At 30.6% G+C, this 19,997-nt stretch overlaps 1 protein-coding gene across 1 annotated transcript in view; it reads left to right on the top strand.

Moving 5' to 3' along the window:
* LOC100165542 (protein tipE) overlaps positions 1 to 18,983 on the top strand; it is a 78,603-nt gene extending 59,620 nt beyond the window's left edge. Inside the window, 1 exon segment of the mRNA XM_001944580.5 lies at positions 18,403 to 18,983. Within this exon segment, the coding sequence (XP_001944615.3) occupies positions 18,403 to 18,493 (91 nt within the window). The 3' untranslated portion in view covers positions 18,494 to 18,983.
* The last annotated feature ends 1,014 nt before the right edge of the window (positions 18,984 to 19,997 follow it).

The raw sequence follows: 19,997 nt of genomic DNA, 5'->3' as shown, positions 1-19,997 counted from the left end.
TCGGCCGAATAGGGAAGGGTACAATATTGGTCGAAAAGGGAATCGACGTTTTTTTTAATTTGGTCGAAAAGTGAATCGGCCGAAAAGGGAAGGGTACAATTTTGGTCGAAAAGGGAATCGACCTTTTTTAAATTTGGTCGAAAAGTGAATCGGCTGAAAAGGGAAGGGTACGTTTTTGGTCGAAAATGGTTAAGCCCGTGGTAGGTTTAGCAATGCAATTCAATAAAATTATATTTTATTTGTCATTAAAACTTTAATAATTGAAAACAAAACAAAAGAAATGGGCAGAAGTCGTGGCCAAGGTCACATTGTAATCTTGTAATCGAGGGTTGGGGAATATGACCTTCAAACAATCCCGAACAATTGTGTATGCGTTACAGCTTGCATAAGAAAAACAGATGAATACGTGTTTTTATAATATGCGTCGAATTATAATTTATATTATTTTGTAAATGAATATAAATACTTTACCAAAGTATAAGTGCCAATAACGTTATTTTAAATAATTTTTATCTTGTATTTGTATAATTTGAACGACTTTTCGACGATAACATAATGTAATTCGTATGGGTCTATAGTAGCTACATAGCTGGTATTATAATATGCCTTAACATGTTTACAGTGCAACGCAACATATTTATAAGTTTATAACATATATTATAACCACACATTAGGTATAGATATGTATAGGATAATGAGCACATTATTATATTATTATTATTATTATTATTATTATGTCTGTCATCCATAGTCATTATTATATATGTGGCACGTTATTTTCACGACGTGGATATAGATAAACTTCCAGGACACGGCGTTTTTTCTTTTTTTTTTTTGTATGCGTATAATAAATAATAATATTATAGTAGACCATTATAATAGTGCGTCGTATTCGCGTGTCCCGCGTTTATTATAAGTTTATAAATACACACGCGTGTATACTATTATATTTTTCTTTCTCGTTATTAATTTTTTGCTCTATTATATTATACATAGTATTATAGTCGTCAGCCATTATACCATTATGCGGTCGAGTCGGAACTCTAATAATATTAAAAATGGCTAATTCTCTTAACTGTAAACACTCATTATCTCGAAAAGTATATTAATGGTTTTGAAAATATTAATTTATCACATAATCTGACTACATTATACAAAACGACAATTTAAGAAAGAAAATACATTTTTACTATTTTTTTTAAAAATATTTTACATTTTAGCATGAAAACTTAAGATTGTGAGACAGAGACAAAACATCATGATGTGGCGTCCTCTTAAGATATTAATAAAACTATATATATATATATATGAACAAAATAGAAAGCAAACAAACATTTTGCGGGGCATCTCTAGCTATACCGCTCCACACCACTTACCGGTACTTTAAATACTTAAAACGGGTTGAATAATCGTAAGTAATATTCGATTTTTATATGAAAAAATTATGAAAATATATTCTGTCTTGGAATATGAATTAATGATAAAAATATTAATTCAAAACATTTAAAAAATATAATGATACTAGTTGATCCCGTGCACTTTGTTTCCCGTTAAATGTACCAACTCCATATGACTCAAACTTTGTTCAATTGGTTTTTAATATTCGGTGTATGGTGTTCAAAATGTATCTGAACTTTTCTGTTGCCTGGAGTAATAATTCTGGTTCGCAGCAGTATATTATCAGGTAGGCAATCTACCTGCGGTAGATCACGGACCCCGTGCTGTTTGTACGTAACTTTATAATTTAAGTCTAAAGTATCAAAGTTATACCAAGTATGTCACTGAACTCCTCCTGAACGGCTGGAATATAATTGTGAATGCCAAGTCTGTCAACCAATATTTCCTCCTAGTCCACGAAGACTTGGCATTATTTTATGAAAGTAACTTATATGTGAGTATAATACGCTCAATATTTACGTATTTGCGATACATATAACATCAAAATACAGCGTACAAAAAAATTAAATGCATTGAATGAATATACTGACTTCACGGCAACCAATAATAATAATTATTATAATAGTTTTAAAACCCATGGCAACAATTTATAAACAAAAATTTCTATATCTCCGTTTGAGCACATCCCTGGGTTGGACCTAGGGGGATGATTTGAGAATCTAAACAATCCGAGGCGTCACCCAAACGCATACAAAAAATTTCATCAAAATCGGTCCAGCCGTTTAGGAGGAGTTCGTTTACAAACACACGTACAGTAGAATTATATATATAAAGATACATTTTAAAAAATATTATTATTTTTAAATGACGGTCTGTTATAAATTAAAATGATGTAAGAAAAAATGATTATACGTATATTATCAAAAACGTTACCTAATACTTTTTGAACTAATGAGTGGTTAAAAGAATCACCCTATATGTGACATATACGCTGTCGACGCTGTCGACTGCCGAATGTCGTCGCCCCTTCCCCTCTCTTAGAAAACGTTCTTAAATTATTTAGCCGACAGAAATTTTCGAGGCCAATCCAATATTTATAAGAGTACGAGGATAAATGTTTAATGAAATAATGGAGATTGTTTAGTATCGTTTCAATCCGACCTGGTCGAGTATATAATACATAGAATTATTTACGATTGGACCGCATCGGATCGCGCGGAAACGTATCAGGTTAGCAATGCGAGCTTTTAGTGACCATATAAAATTCATCAAACGCGTTCGTTCGTTTTCCCTGACGAATCCGTTATTAAGCGTGTACGGTGTTTTTAAATTGGGCAGCGACCTGGTAAAATTGATTCCTCCGAGGGAAGTTCTAATAACTTATGAAGTCTAGGTAGGAAAAGCTACTTTTGAGGAGAAAATGGTATATTACCTATGCAGACACGTAGGCGCAATTGTAAACGAGCCTAACGAGGTCGATAGAAATGTCGGTATTGACCAATGAGGCGACTAAGATTGACAATTTAGAAACATACGATTCAATAAATTTGGACGAATACCTAAATACTAAATAGGTACACGTATATCAGTTGAATGGAAAAGTCACTGCGAGAGGATTAATAGGTATCAACGATAAAGTAAGCTTAGGTGAATTCAACGAGAAACTCTATTACACTGTTTCCAACACCATTAGAAATCCAAATTAAATAAGAGTCGTTTAATGATCAGCCGACTTCGTATAGGACTCACACGCGTATACCCAAGGCCAAGGGAGCCGAACGCACGTGTTCAACTTATAGAACTGCTTATATAACTGTAAAATACATTTTATTAAAATGCTGTCAAACATCATTATAATAGGTCACAAAATTCAACTTCCGGAAACCTTACAGGAAATACTACCTATAGCGCCGACAGCTGCAGATACGACCAGAAAATAAAATGAGATTCATTAATGAAGCCGAATAAGGACAGCTAATTTAATAAGATGAAAGTTGTAAAAACTTAATAATATGCTAATAATTACAGTGAATTGTAAAGCTGTGTAATAAGACGTATAATAACCACGCAGTTGATGCCTTAAACTAATAATAAAATAAAATAAATATTAAATACAAACTGCACGTGACGCCGCCGATTTATTGAAAACCGTGTTTAAACGAAAGAAAAATAAGATAAAATGTAAATACAGAATCAGTAGGCGATGGGGTGCATTCGGACCTAACGTTATTGTTTATTTAAATGTAATATATATTATCATGCATTACGCAATAAACAATATTAAATTTTTGAAAAAATTATTCTGAGCCCAACACATTTGTAACTTAAATATTATACAGTCGACCGTGCGTGTTAAACACTAGGTATAATAATATGTGATTCACCAAGAGGACGTGATACCGGCGCATAAGTGTTGTCTACGTCTGATAAGTGTGTAACATAACAAATTTTACGCACAGCAGAACATGTAGCTCCATTAGTTTAAAAATTAGAGAGAATTGATCTCTTATAAAATCAAAAGGTAAGGTAATTATCTAGGACATCTCGTGGGCTTTTTTATAAATTTTAATAAAATTTTAAAGTGAGTACTATGAGTATTTTAAAATTGTAAATTGTTCGTACATATTAAAATACTCATTTAAAAATTATAAATATAATATAAAGCCCATTATATTATGCATAGATAATAATTTAACCTTTATATTTAATAAGAGGTCAGTTCACACTAATTTTAAAAACTAACGGAGCTACACGTGTTTTTCGGAGCGTAAAATGTGCTATGTTAGGCACTTGTAAGACAGAGACAACACATGCGTGTATCATTTCCTGAGTGATCGACTCTATTTTTGTCATTAATAATTAGTTTGTTTAAATCAGATTTTCCGAATGTTTGAGTATTCTAATAATTGTTAATTAGATGGTTTTATTTGTATGTAAATAATTATACATTTGAGCTCTTTATTGGTTTTGTCTTTATGTATAATATGTAGTTGCATCATAATATTATTTGCACCGATAAGAGCGCTGTTATAACAGCACGTCAAATATTTTGCATTCTTATTATATATAAAAGGCACCCAGAGATCTATTAGAATAGTTTTCTCGTTGAATAGTTTTCGGCGTTATTCACAGGGAAAAAATTGTCTATAGGGATTATTGATTTTTGTGAAAAAATCTTATTTTGTGACACGAGATTATTACGTTCTGTACTGTCTTTTTCACTAAATCACATGGGTTGTCCCCGGCAGCTTGCAGTATTTATCACTCTTCTAATCGATGACCAATAACTATTTAATTGCACTTACGACTTACGAGGATACAACGTATTCACCTAAACACCCTGTTTTATTTCTTTTGAAAATGGTCTACCCCACCGTCTATTGTTCATTAACTATCCACCTATCGGTTAAAACTGATAAGACTTGTAGAAACTAGCCATAAGTTTTAGATTGCATTAAGTTACCTACATTTTACTGAATTTCTCTTTTAAACAATCAATTGTTAAAATAAGTCACAAACCATAAATTATATTAAATTTATAAATGTAGGTACCTGTAATATTATGTATTTAAACCATTTTTAATTTATTTAAAATACCTATATTATGATTCGTATGGTATTGTTATTTATAGGTACGATATACATCAAAAGTTTAATATATATTTAGATAGTAGAATTAATTGTATATGTATATGTATAGTAATATTTATGATAACAATGGTAGTACCTATATAAATATAAGTATAATTAATTTAATAAAGTATATTATAAAACTCAAAATAAAGATTTATATTTATAATTTTAAATATGAACTGGGTGATCCATTTCGTAAGATATTCATTATGTCTGAAAACACTGATTTAAAATAAAATTTTTATTATTTATAAGTATACCAACCTATTTAAAGTTTATAATCGGAGCAGCGGATAGTACGTTCCCCTGTACCACTCCAATCCGCTCATCTATACTTTAAATACTTATAATTATTGATAAACTATTCGTCCGAAATTTGATTTTTATATAACGAAATATTTTAAAAAGTATTTTTTAAATGATAATAGTAAAAAATATATTTGTTTTACAAAAATGTTATTTTCAATTACTTGAATTTGTGTAAGAAAACTTTGAGGGTCTTAAAATAATAAATGTATTAATATTTAAATGGAAAACCTGATACATATTATGTTATAATTAAGGCTTGGTGGAATCAATAGCCATTGAATAGCCGCTTTAAAATAGGCGGAATCAATTTACTTTGCCACTTACAAAACTGAGAAAATATACACAATATTATTATATATTGGTGGTTTAATAATATGATCAATATTTGGTCATCGCTTACGTTTCGCTCCACGAGATACAAACGATAGTTGAATTTGTCTTCGGAAATCGCAATAATAGCAATAATACTATAGCTGGAAAATATTGTGGTAGTACGCGCATTCAATTATCCAGTTGTATGTTGAATGAGTCAAAATAAAATATTTCTTTCCGTACGATTAGTTTTTGAACTTAAAATCCAACGAAAAAACAGTATACAATTTATAATATCATTATGTTATAAATTATAATATATACCTAACGAGCGCCGATGTTTCTATACTTCAGTATTATGTGCGAATTGCAAAGCTTCGGAAACTAAAACGTTATTATCAATAAAACGCCTTTACAAACAGCCAAACAGGAGGTCATATTTAATGTATCCTCTGTCCGTTTCTTATATTTAAACAATGAAAAAACACTTAAACGCTTGATTAGAATAAATTAATACTTCAACACTTGAATTATATTCATCGATAACAAGACAAAGATATTAAATAGTTGGAATTAAATTACAAATTAAGGTTTAGATTATAAATAAACCGGGTACGTATAATAGAAACGTTAAATGAAGCAATTTTTATTTCGGAATAGAATAATAATATTAGTTGATAATAAACAGTAGTTAGAGTACATAATGCTGTTATGTGGATCAAAATAAATGTGTTTGACGACTGGCCGAGCTAAACAAGACCGTATTTATCGCGCTCGTATTTTAACTTCAAATATAAGTTACACAGTATGAACTACGAATAATATATAAGATTATCCAGTAATATTATGACTATAATATATAGTAAATATTTATGCCTACAAGACTTCAAATGGAAATTTAAATTAAATTTATCAATAAAATGACAGTTAGTTATCATGAGTCAACGTCAATGTTAGCCGCGTTTAAAATTTAAATATACCCAAAACCAAACTTCAACGTATAAAACATTTCTCTCTGAAGAGCTGTTAGCATCTAATAATCTATACAAACTCTCAAAACCTGCAGTACTATAAATGCTTAAAATCTCGCCTCTCTTATTATCAAGAATTTCATACCCTTGGTGATTACAGCCACCCAAATAGACAACGTCAAAGCAAAAAGTTTCACCGAAACGACTGCAGCCAACGCAACATTTCCCATAATGAACCAATGGCAATATTCCACATAAATTCAATTGGCGGTATTTAACAAGTTCAATATATTACTAGGTATCTTACTCGGGAACATCTTTGCTCCAATAACTAGAGTTGTGTTTTTATTATGTAAATATAATATTAATTTAGCCAATTTTGATCATTTAAAGTTAAAACAACTATATAAAAAAATTATTGTATTAATAATATTTTCTCCTGTATTTTATATTCATTATGTTATTAATAATATATTATTCATTTTTCTTCTTTATGACGTTGAATTATTACGTTTCATAAACTTCATTTAAATTTTATTTTTAGTTCAATTTTAATATGAACTCGATTCATCCGTATTCAAACATATATGTTTATTGGATGAGCTTCCGACTTGTTTATTAAATATGTTTCTCTATATTGTATTTCTTGTTTTTTGCAAATTACAGTAAGTTATATTATTATTATTGTTTAAATACATAGAACAAAATTTCCAAAACAAATAAATACATTTTCATGATATTTACATAATCAAGAGGACTCAACGTATTTACTAAAAGTCAAAACTAATAGAAATAGTCCCCCCTTCGCTTTGTATAATAGTAAAATTAAAATGAAAATAACATAGTATTAGCTAATATTCTCTTTCAAGCTACACCCACAGACCCACAGTAGATTACCCAGAACAGCAAACTCCACAATAACACCGAAATCAAACTTTAAAATTAACTTTCGTTTTCTTTTTTTCTCTCATGTAAAATATAAACACCATAAGTATATAACAAGAATTGTCATTTTTCAAATATAATCTCTATTCTATTTATCTATTACTTTTAACTATAACTGGCATATACAATTACAATTTCAAAATTAAAGAAATCCCAATGGTCTACGTAATAATCACGGATCACTGTAAGTAAAATATTATATAAATGAGCTATCGTATGGTTTACGTTTAATGACTAAAATTTAGACCCGCGATCGATCATACACTACTCATGGTCTTTCCGTGAGTTGAGAAAAAAAATATGCGCTGGAAAACAGGTCGGAAATATTGTTGTAGTTTTAGATTGATGGATTATATTACATATACCTATATGTTACATGTTTACCGTTGAAAACGACGTATATTATTATATTAAAATTATCAGCAGTCACGTGGCGTATAAAGTGTATATAATACCCTTTACCTATACGGCTAGACTGTGTGCTTATTTTGACAGGAAACTCTAATTATCTCGAAAAGTGTTCGAAAACATTTTCTTGTATAGTTTAAATTTATTACAAACCAATATTTTTTTCTAAATTTTAGCCTGGAGCCTCCGTTTTAGTTTTATATTATTTAAATACTTTAAACTATAGGTATCTGTATGAAATTCAATTTTTATGTATCAGAACTATCAGAAAAATATTCTGCTTTGGAATATAAAATTAAAAATGTATGCTGACACTCAATAAGATAAAATACTAAAAAAAAGTGTAGCTACAAATATAAATTGTTTTTTCCAAAATGTTGTGTCGTGACTTCAAATAGTGAAAAAAATATATTTTTAAAAACGTTAATACTTTTGGAGATCATGATTCTTCTGTGTTAAATAAATCATACTGTATAACGAGAGAGAGATAATAATAATATTCTGTTTGTATTATGAACATAAATTAGAGAAAAAAAAACCTAAACGAGAATATGAAACATGGTTTTAAAAATTCATGGCGTCGCCAAATGACAAGCGTACAATTCCGTCTTGCAGATCGTTTTTTGAAATTCGTTAACGACAAAAAAGTTTCCCATTATAATATTCAATATGTTAATGTTTCAGCCATTTTACTCTCGAAAAACCCAAGCTCAAATATTCAGCAAATGACCCCTGGCCAACCCTGCCACTAATAATAATAATAATATAGTTAGGTACTACTATTTATATCTAATAATGAATGATAATTTTTGCAGCATGTTCTCACAAACAATGTTTATAATGGCTACCGATATTGTTGTATAACAAAGTACAAACACAATAGGTAATATTCGATCGCAATGATCGTATACTATTCCTAATAATCATAATCGTCACAATGTTCATATACAACTGTAGGTAGATACAAGATACTCGATTTTGCTAAGGCAAAATCAATCATTTTTATATAATAAACTAATATCGATTGTTATGATAGATGACATTCAATCACTACAGTCTACAATGTATTATAAATTACTTCCAGGTTATATAAATTTGTAAATGTTTATGCTCGTAAAACTACGTTATTGACTATTGTTTCGTACTGTAAATGAATCTAAAGTTTATATCACGACCGTAACGAGAGAGCAATATTGTAATACGAGTTATATAATATATAGGACCTATATTAGGTATACATAATAACATATTATAATGCATATCTTATATTTTGTAATATGTATGAAGTACAGATAGATTAAATTTTAACTCGGTGCATTATGCCATTATTTACCTTTTTAAATGGATTTAAATATAGAATAATAATTAATAAATTACATCTCTACCATATCTATTGTAATTTTTTATGTTTTAAATTATGTTGCCCCACATTTTAGATTCTGAGCGGAGCGAGGTAGCTAGTGGTTTTACAATGGTGTTAATTATTTTTTTTTTTATATATCCTGTATTCAAAATGTCTACCAGAAGGAGTGCTTCGATTTGATCATAATATAGCCTTATTTTTTAGCAAATTTGATCAAGGTGTTACTTTAGAGACGTCATTTTTCGATTTTATCAATAGTAATTCAATGCCACAAGAAAAACTACCGACAAATTACGAATGTCCACTAAAAATGGGCTTTTAATTTCTAACGCTTTGCTTATCACCACAGCAACGAATAAAAAATTATAATATTATAATATTAATTCATCTTAAAGGCTATAATAAATAATACAATTTTAAAAAATCCAGACTGATAAAACATCGTCTCCGCTCAGAATCGTTTTTCTTATACAATGATATTATATCATTGAATTCAAGTTTAATACAATCCATTATACATTGACCCACTTGTAACCTACTGTACAGGAGAGCGACATTCACTTACCCGCTTTTCTTATTTTATATCATTATCAGAATATTTTTTTACGAAAATGAATTGAAAAAATAAGTGATCATTGTATTTATAAATATTAGGTTATATAAACTACACGTAGACGTTTATTTAGATCGTAGAAATAAATAGTATAACAACATAGGTTTATATTTTTTTTTTTAAATGTGGTGGTGGACTTTTATTCAAAAATAAAAAAATCTACTGCGAATCATGATCTTTTAAAGAATTTAACTGAAAGTATATTATGTGGATTCGAAATCGAACAATGCGTGAATGTACTTCAAAGTTTTCAAATTCTCTTCATAGTTGTACTGAAGTAGTTTTTCCGCGGGAACTCGTACTAAGAACACAAAATAAAAAAAACGATACAGAGATAAATAAAATAAAGATATGTGAGTGATAATCAGTTCTTAACAAAAATCTTTATTGGCTTACAGTAAACCGAGCACCACACTTGCCATTTTTTAAAACTTAAATTGATCGATTTCAATTAAGATTAAAGGGGTCTTAAAAAAGTATCACCTTTGAATTTAATCTTATTATTATTATTGGACTTATTATTTTATAATATATTATTACAAGTCTTAAATCACTATAAAATAGGCACGTGCTAGGATTTTTTAAAGCGGCGTTTTCTAATACCCAAAACATCCCCCCTGGATATTTTCCATCCGTACATTTTTAATTTGTTTATACTTAAAAAACAACTTTTGTCTTAATATTATTAAACTAATAGGTTAACTGCAGCAGCGTTTTGGTAATTTACGTAACGATGGAGTAATATTATAATATTATGTGAATCACATAGGTTTCTACAAAAACTTTTTGGAGATGATTAGGTAGTTTATTTTTGAAAAATGTGTGGAAATACGTGCTGATTTTGAGATGAATGCGATAAATGTTGAAATAATATTATTGATTCTCGGTCGTTGATAATAATAACATTATTCACGTAATATATTTAATATTATTGTTATTATTATCCAGTGATATTTTGAAGGGTTGAAAAAGTTATCGTAGCGTGCAAGGCATCAACAGACGACTGAAATCACACGGAATCGTAATATAATATAATATAATATTAGGCATGTACACATATATAATATGATAATATTATACAAAACGGAGGAGAGGTCCTTCGTCCGAGGTCGTAGTGGATTTTATTTTTATTTATACACCAATACCGGTAAACACATCACGTACTGCGTAGGTACTATACCGACAGAAAATTCGATTTGGCATTTCAATTCGTTAGCAAACGTAGTTCTGACGAAAATTGAGAGCGCGTGAGAGAGTGAAAGAGAGATATATAGATTGTAGAGCAGAAGAGTGCCATATCCGTGGCTGGTATTCCAGTACGGAAGGTCTACCTATATGCGTATATATATAATATATATATATATATATATATTATTTAGGTTTGTATTTCGTAAATGGTCTACGTGGCTCATGATGATTCTTTGATACATTTCAACGGAAAAATAATCTTTCGCGTGGTAATCCCGTAACCTAGATAATAATATATACTTCAGACGCGATGCGTATATATACGCGACGTACGATAATATTATGCGTCGTAGGAATATATAAACTTCCGGTTTGAATATAATGTGCGTACCCGCTGACGCTATTGTGGAATACAACGAGAGTGGAAAAAAAAATATGTATCCCCGAGTTCATAATAATATAATACCACCCTCGAGAACTTCTGCAGTGATTGTTGTGTATCGGACTCATGATTCGTCACAATGCATCAACTCGAGTCCAACGGAATACCTTTTACCTACAATATAAATAAAATATATTATATTATGATATAAATAAAATACGCGTTTTCTAGGTTGTGACGACGCTTAAACGAGCAGAAGAAGTAATGCTAACGCGGTTCCTCCTCCGTCCTTTGATTAGCTCGGGAAAAAAAGGGCATAAACGAGGTGATGAGTTGAATGTTATTGTAAAGCGTAGTCGATTGTAAAACGCAACTTATCGAGTCGATTCGTGGTATTGGTCATTAACATGACTTAAAATCGATTTATCTGCAGCTATACGCGTTGTCGAATTATTAAAACACAATGATAACACTATATTTTCTTTTTCATCTCCAGGTTATGAACACATTTTAGTCACAAAAAATAAACGATTTATTTTAATAGATAAATTCTTTTTAATTGACACCTGTGTAACACAATATGTGATAATATTATAGTATCATAATATAGTGATTTTATATATTTTTTTATTGGATTAAGGGTTCAACGACTGAATATATATAATTTAATACAGTAAGAAGGTAGGTATAGGTAGCTAAACATTTTTTTCAGACGTACAATCCTAGTGTTTTAATATTTGAAATCAATTAAATTAATTAATTAAAAAGTGCATCGAGGTAAGGCTGAAAATTAATTTTGAATATAGAGGAAGCCCGGGGTCACAATATTTGTTTTAATATATTTTTAACGAAACTAGTTTATTATTCTTGATACAATAGGCATTATAATATTTACTGATAAATTTGTTTACTCTTTAATTTCGTGTACTTAGTCCAGATGCCATGAACTCCAACAAAGGTCAGCGGTGGCCAGTGGGTATAGTAATATAATATTTTACGCGTGTGATATCGGCAAGCCACGCTGTTTTTCCTTCGTAAGCCGGCGGACTAAGTATGCAAATCCGATACACACACGCGCTGAAACAAGTTGGTTGCCTAACTTTTGCAGTTTAATAATATAATTTATTATTTTCGAGATTGTGTTTTCAATTTAGGATATCTGCTAGGGAGCACAAGTTAAATTAGGTAACAAACTTTAACTTCTATTCTACACACATAATATTATATATATATATATATATATATATATATATATATTGAAATCGATTCTTTCCCAAACACAACGACGCGGTACGCAGTATCTTATTGATTACCGCTGAACGAATTAGACGACACGCACACCGCTAAAATTGTAAAATAATGTATAATAAATATAACATTAATATGCGCCGATTGTCGGATTGTACCACTAGACGTTCTTAGATGCATCCTTAGAGCATACACAATGAGCAGTCATTCGAAAACTCTGTAAATTCAACATGACTACTATTATATGACCACGGCAATATAGGCACGCACGCGCACGGCCTCGTGTAATTTATCACGGTGAATCGATAAATCCAAAAGGTTATACCTAACAAATCATTTTCCGGTAAACAGCTGATTGATAAGCAAATGGCAAGCATGCGCAGATACCGCGAATCCTATATACAGTTGTGTTGGCTTTAACTCGTTCTATATGGGCCAGCAATGACTATCCGTTTTATATAATAATAATAATATGCTCTGAGATGTGATCGCATAACGTCATAATAATAATATCATCATAACAATGTGGCAGTGATCGAACGTCTCAGGCGTGAGTTTCGCGTCTCGAGGATTAGAGCGGGCGAATGGATATTATTACTCTACGCGACGTTGGTGGTACGATAGTGGTTCGTAAAATGTCCACGATAAATAACTACCATAATATAGGACCGCCAAAATAAGCGCGCATGCGCATGGCCTCGTGTAATTTATCACGGCGAATCAATAAATCGAAGGTTATACCTGACAAATCATTTTCCGGGAAACAGATTGATAAGCAAATGGCACGCATGCGCAGATACTCCACGAATTATATTTGCACACTCGCTATATATGTCGAGCCTATTACGTGCAATAACTATATCCGTTTTAAATATCAATAATATTATGCTCTAAGATGCAATCGCATACCGTCATAATAAAAATAATATCATCGTGACAATGTGGCAGTGATCGAATACGTCTCGCGGGCCCAGGCGTGAGTTTCGCGTCTCGAGGCGGGTGAATGAATATTACTCTGGGCGACGTTGGTGTTACGAAAGTGGTTCGTAAAATGTACGCGAAACGATACGACGACGACGTTATTGTAACGAAGCGCAGACAGACGACTAGAGGATTCCGCGTGGAGTTTAAAAACGGAATAGATGGTTTTTCATTTTTTTATGCGATCGCCGTCGAACGCATCATATAAATAAAAGAGTTTCTTATCTCTATACCACTTTAGTATGTGTGTGTGTGTGTGTGTGAGTGTTCTACATTTAATGTGTGTTTGCGTGTAAATATACATAAAAAAAACACTCTGATCGCACGCATGAATAAAATACGTATTTTTTTTTTTTTTATCTCGAAACTGTTATTATTTTTCCTACTACGAAGTATAATTGTGATTTATAATACTTGTATATAGAATATAATGTCATACATTTTTTTGGGTAAAAATTAATTTCGTATATTTTGTATTATGCACCATTTTATATGTGGTAGGTACATCGTATGATATTATGTGGGTAATTTTTGGATGACTTAGTGATGGCGTACGCTCCAAAAACAAGATGTTGGATTATTCATCGTACTCCGATTACGTTTTATTTTTATGCCAACGTCCTCTTTAAAAAAAATGATACAGCTGCTAATCCTTTTAACTGAGTATACCTGTATTTTTCAAGTCAATTTTCAAAGAAAAATACTTGTACATAAGTTGTAAGTATTTATACAACATTATATTGGATGTATAATACCACACATACCCCTCCCCCTCACCCATTAAAAATGTGAGTATGCTTGGTGAATTACCCTACAAATATAATATTATGTGCCTGCGACCGTTAATCGTTTGTTTATTTCGAGAATTATCTGTCTCGCACGTTAAATTACTAAGTCAAACGTAGATCACTGTAGGTGTAAACGTAATTATATTATTAAATTGGTGTATTTTATGCAGTGTACGTTTATACGTTTGCACTACGATAATATGCGTATTTAGATTAATAACTAAACGATATTTCATGGCGTTACTTGTGACAAATATAACGCCCGTGAATTTATCCTTTATTAAACACCATTAAATGTAAACTGCTCTAATTTTTAATACCGTTCATTGGGTCTACCGAGTGTAAATCTATTACATCCGATTATAATAAAAAATTTATTTTCTGTAACCAATAGAAACAATATACAATTAAAAAACCGATAGTTTTTCATGAATCAACAACATTCAACATTTATGTATTAAAAAGTAGGTAATATAAAAAAGAGGCTAAGACATTACGGATTTTGGTGAATCTATTGACGAAAATTGTATGAAAGTCGGTCAAAAACTATGCAGAAATTGCATGAGGGTCATCTGTTTAGGCCTTTAATTTCATATAGTAGATATATTTATTAATTATAGCTGATCCTGCATGGCATTGCCCGTGACAAATTAAATAATGCCCGTGGATTTACCCTGTCTTAAACTCCGTTAAATGTAAACTTCACATATTTTTGACACGTTTATTAGGGTAGTTTTGACCAAAATATAAAATACAGGTCTAAACTTATATCCAATTATAAATTGGTAAATGTTTTATTTTCTGTAACCAATGGCAACCCTAAACAACCCGAATTATATTCGTTTTTTGTAAGTCGACAAATCTCTGAGAGTGCCTTTAATTAAAATGCAAAATTTAATTTAATTGGCTTCGAGGTTCTCGTCTTTGTGTATATATAATCAGTGTTGAGAATAGATAACGAATATATATTTTACGGTATTCCCAAAAATATCGCCAACCTATAAGGATTATAATCATCATAGACTTATAGAAATAGACGGAACATTAGGTATTTAGGTATGATAACGTGTGCAGTGGTGGAACCGGAGCTTATTACGAGGATCGGGTGCTGTTAAAGCTATATGTATTGGCTGTCTTCGGAACAGTGCCATTTCTCTCACTCGTACTAGATATCTCTCTTAATCCGTTTGGCACGACCACGCTGCCTCCCAGTCCTCGGAACAAATGTCACAATAGTGATATATATGTATAGATAAAATAAGAGATGAGTAATTTTTTATCAATATAAGTCTTAACACTGCATAATACAGGAATGCTGGTAACAATCTGGTGGTATTTCAAATTTTGATACCGGTATCCTGAAGACTGAAGTATTAATATTTTACAATCAGTATTTACGGTATTACCGAAAATATCGCTAGCCCAAGGATTATAATCATAGACTTATAGAAATAGACGGGACATAGATATGATAACGCGTGCAATGCTGGCATTTCTCTCACTCTTGTATAGTCTTACGATAAGACTCGTACTATCTCTCTTAATCCGTTTGGCACGACCACGCCTCTCAGTCCTCGGAACAAAGGTTCCGTCTATTTCTACGAGTCTATGATTATAATTATAAGATGACTAACCTTTATAGCTATGTCATTACCTTCAGAATCACGAGTGTCATAGATTTTTATGTGATGGGGTTCACTCACAAAAACACCCAATACAATATACGATTGCTGTTGTAAACCTTGCGCCATATAACATATTTTACCTGTGAGGCTGTGATAATAATATAAAATTCTTAAACGTTAAAAATAGTACACAATATATGAGCATATAATAATATAATTGGTACATTTTGTACCGCCGCGAAACAGAGTTCGAGAATCGCGCGCGTTTCGTACAAAACTTTATAGTGCCTGGTTCATTTCCACGGAACGTTTTTAAATGTATGTTTCACCGAACAATTTATATATTATTACACATATATGTATATATATTGTACGATTCGAGCGGGGTAACTAATATATTATTTGACTCGAGAAAATAAAAACGTCTCTGCTGCACGAAATTCCTCCGGAGATGAAATATTAACGCGATAAATTTTTGTCAAAACATGTTCAACGCAAACGGACAGCTGCAATAGAATAATATAAGTAATAAAGTCGCAGCACTAAAAACCAGCGAACCGAGTTCGCACACGAGATTCGACATTATGTTATAATATTGTTTTATATTTACACGGTATCAAAATAAATCTTGTACAATATAATATTATACACCTATTAGACGTATAATAAAATTACGGTTTAAACGCACTATATTTAGTAGGCACGCGTTTATTATCCACGAAGTTTAATTATTTATTTTTCGAATATTAGTACTTTTTTTTTAACCCAAATTATACTTATATGCGTGTGGTCATCTACACACTAATTTTCTTAGTAAATTTTTTGAATACATTTATAATTAAGCCAGAAACGTCACTAAAAAGTCAATTTGTTTACATGTTTTTCCAAAATATGTGGTTACAACATTTTTTTTATAAATTTAAAATGTATTTAATTTCTTAGTTATTACTTAGATCAATTGTAAATTGACACTGGGGAGTCTACAAAAGTTGTGATCTACTACGCTATACTCACTACCACTCATCCAATGATATATTTGACATAAAAAAAATACTTCCTAAAACGTTAATATTATTGTCTCATGATAATACATTATTTGTTACGTACCTACCGATTATGGTTAAAAGAATCATTCTTTATAACGTGTACACATATTAACGGCTAATGCCTTTTTTCTTTACGAAAATAATAATAATATGTATTTGGAAATTAATTTAACGAATAATATTAATGGTGTTTACTTTACGGTCCCTATAAATCGCCAAAACCGATTTCCCCGTATCCATGAAGACAGACATGACCGTCAACAAAATGTCCGCATCAACTGCATTAACCAAAATCATCAAAAATAAACACCTTGGTGCTTAATGTCTTAATGTTATATAATATGACGTAATAGTAAAAAATGAATCGACTTTTAAACATTTATGATATGTCGATATACCTGCATATTATGAAATTCGCGTTTAACGCGTAAAAAGTTAATACAACAAGCTAACCACCACGCATCGTATCGATTATTGACGTTTATAGTATTTATTTTAGACAGTAGCATATTTCCGCCTAAGCAAACAAGTCAGATGCCTAAGGTCTCAACCTTAAAACGGGTCTGGACTAATAATCCCAATTTCCTGAAAAAAATTAATTTAAGCAAACTTGACAAATTTAATATTACCGGATTGTCATAAAAAAAAATAGAATCTTATATTTAGGGGAAAAAAACGATTTGAATTATTAATTTTTGCCTTATGATCGTTGGGTGTATTGTAAAAATTAAAAAGTAACAGTCGATGCTGACACAACGTATACGCACTCACACTATTTTAGATTTAATTTGTATCAATAATATTGCGTTCTATTCTGAAAATTTGGCTGACACAGTTTTTAGACACGATTTTTTAACTAGATTTAGTTTTCTTTTGACCGGTTGATCCATTACGTTGTCACTCGTCTAGCAAAATAAGAAATATCATGAGACTGTATACTATAGTTATATACCAGCAGTGGTCGGAAACCGGTGGTCCTCAGTCGTCCACGACTGTTTCTTTCATTAATTTTTGTATCTTTATATAAATTAGTACGTATAATATACAATTCCAAAGTGGGACCTTTCGACGATAACTGCCCCCCCCCCCCCCCCCAGGTCCAAGACTCAAAATCCGACCCTGACTGTAGTGAAATTTAATTTTAGTAAAAAATTCGAAAATCATTAATCCGTTGTTGTTGTTTTTGTTATAGCGATCACTCGATAAGTACCCGGGTAGAACGGCTGGACGAAGCAATAATGGAAGCGTCCAGAGCGCTGCAGGGCGAACCGAGCGGATTATGACAATACTCGGAGACGAGCTGCTGAGTACGTGTAATTCGGCGCAAACTGCATAATATACAACACATAATAATAATTATAATACCAAATAATATTATAATACTGTATACACTATATATACTTATTATTAATTTATTATTATTGTTATTATTTATTACAATATTGTTGTTATATCGTTATATCGCTAAATTGTCATCCAGCGATGTGGCTCTGCTGTGAGACGAGCAGACTTCCACGTACGAGCTCGACAAATACGTCCAGTCACGTACAAACCACTCGACTTACGTCTTAAGTTCGAATCGAGATACTGCAGTCATTATTATATATTACATATTATTATAATACACGTATACACGCATATTTATGAAATATATTATAATACGTGTTTTTATGTGTACTTTAGCAAAAAATGTGTACAGTTATTATATTACGAGTTGTTAAGTTTTCATTTTTGAAACGCAGTAAAATTATATAATATTATACAATAAGAATTATTGAGTATTGATTTAGATATATTATATGCGAATGCAATACTATTATTATTATTATTATTATTATTATTATTATTATTACTATTGATATTATAATATTATTATTACTATTGATATTATAATATTATTATAATATGTATAATAATAACATAAAATTGTACATGTGAACAATACGTCATTTGAGCTTGCATATTTTGTACAATAATATTATTAATAATGTAATATATAATATTATATATTATATAATATAATATAACGCACACATTTTAACGAATAAAAGAAAGTATAGAAACGCCGTTGATGATAAAAAATAAATAAACGATTTGTTTTACTTTATTGTTGTTTTATTACATCATCACTATAAACGTAATATTTTCATTGCAATCATTTTATTATACGTTTTGTAGTAACTAGTAATACGTATAATATTATGATGCCACGCGGCGAGCACTATATACAAAAGTATGTTTCGTAATATTATTACACAAATGCTACAGTCATAGAAGCATATAGAAATAAAGTTGGGGTGTGCTAAAATGATTTATGTTCCACAGACGTGGTAGGCCTTGACCAGTGACCACCCCCTACCCCACAACCTTCCAATTACTTTAGGCTCATTTCATTTAAAACATACATAATGTATAATATCATTGAATTAATAGAATATAAAATATTTTTTATTATAATTCGAGAATAAATTATAATAATAATGTACATAATATTATGTTTTGATAACAAAAATGTATTTATAACTTACAATATATTAATATCTAAATATATATAAAATATATCAAAATAAATAATAAAATAAAAATTCAAAATCCACAATTTACGGATTCATTGTAAGGGTCACTGATCAATTACTCGAGTAGGCTGGGAGCTTATATGAAAGCTGAGAGTGCTACACATCCTCAAGCAAACCTCCCCTATAATCCAATGTTCTCCTATATGCAATATATTAAATTAAAATACGAGATTTTATTAATATTTCCCCTTTATCATGTCGATTAGTGAGT

The sequence above is a fragment of the Acyrthosiphon pisum genome, chromosome A3, assembly GCF_005508785.2.
Source record: "Acyrthosiphon pisum isolate AL4f chromosome A3, pea_aphid_22Mar2018_4r6ur, whole genome shotgun sequence".
In the NCBI taxonomy this organism is placed as follows: Eukaryota; Metazoa; Arthropoda; class Insecta; order Hemiptera; family Aphididae; genus Acyrthosiphon; species Acyrthosiphon pisum.
The sequence above is the reverse complement of the archived record's forward strand: the minus strand, read 5'-3'. Positions and strand labels throughout refer to the sequence as shown.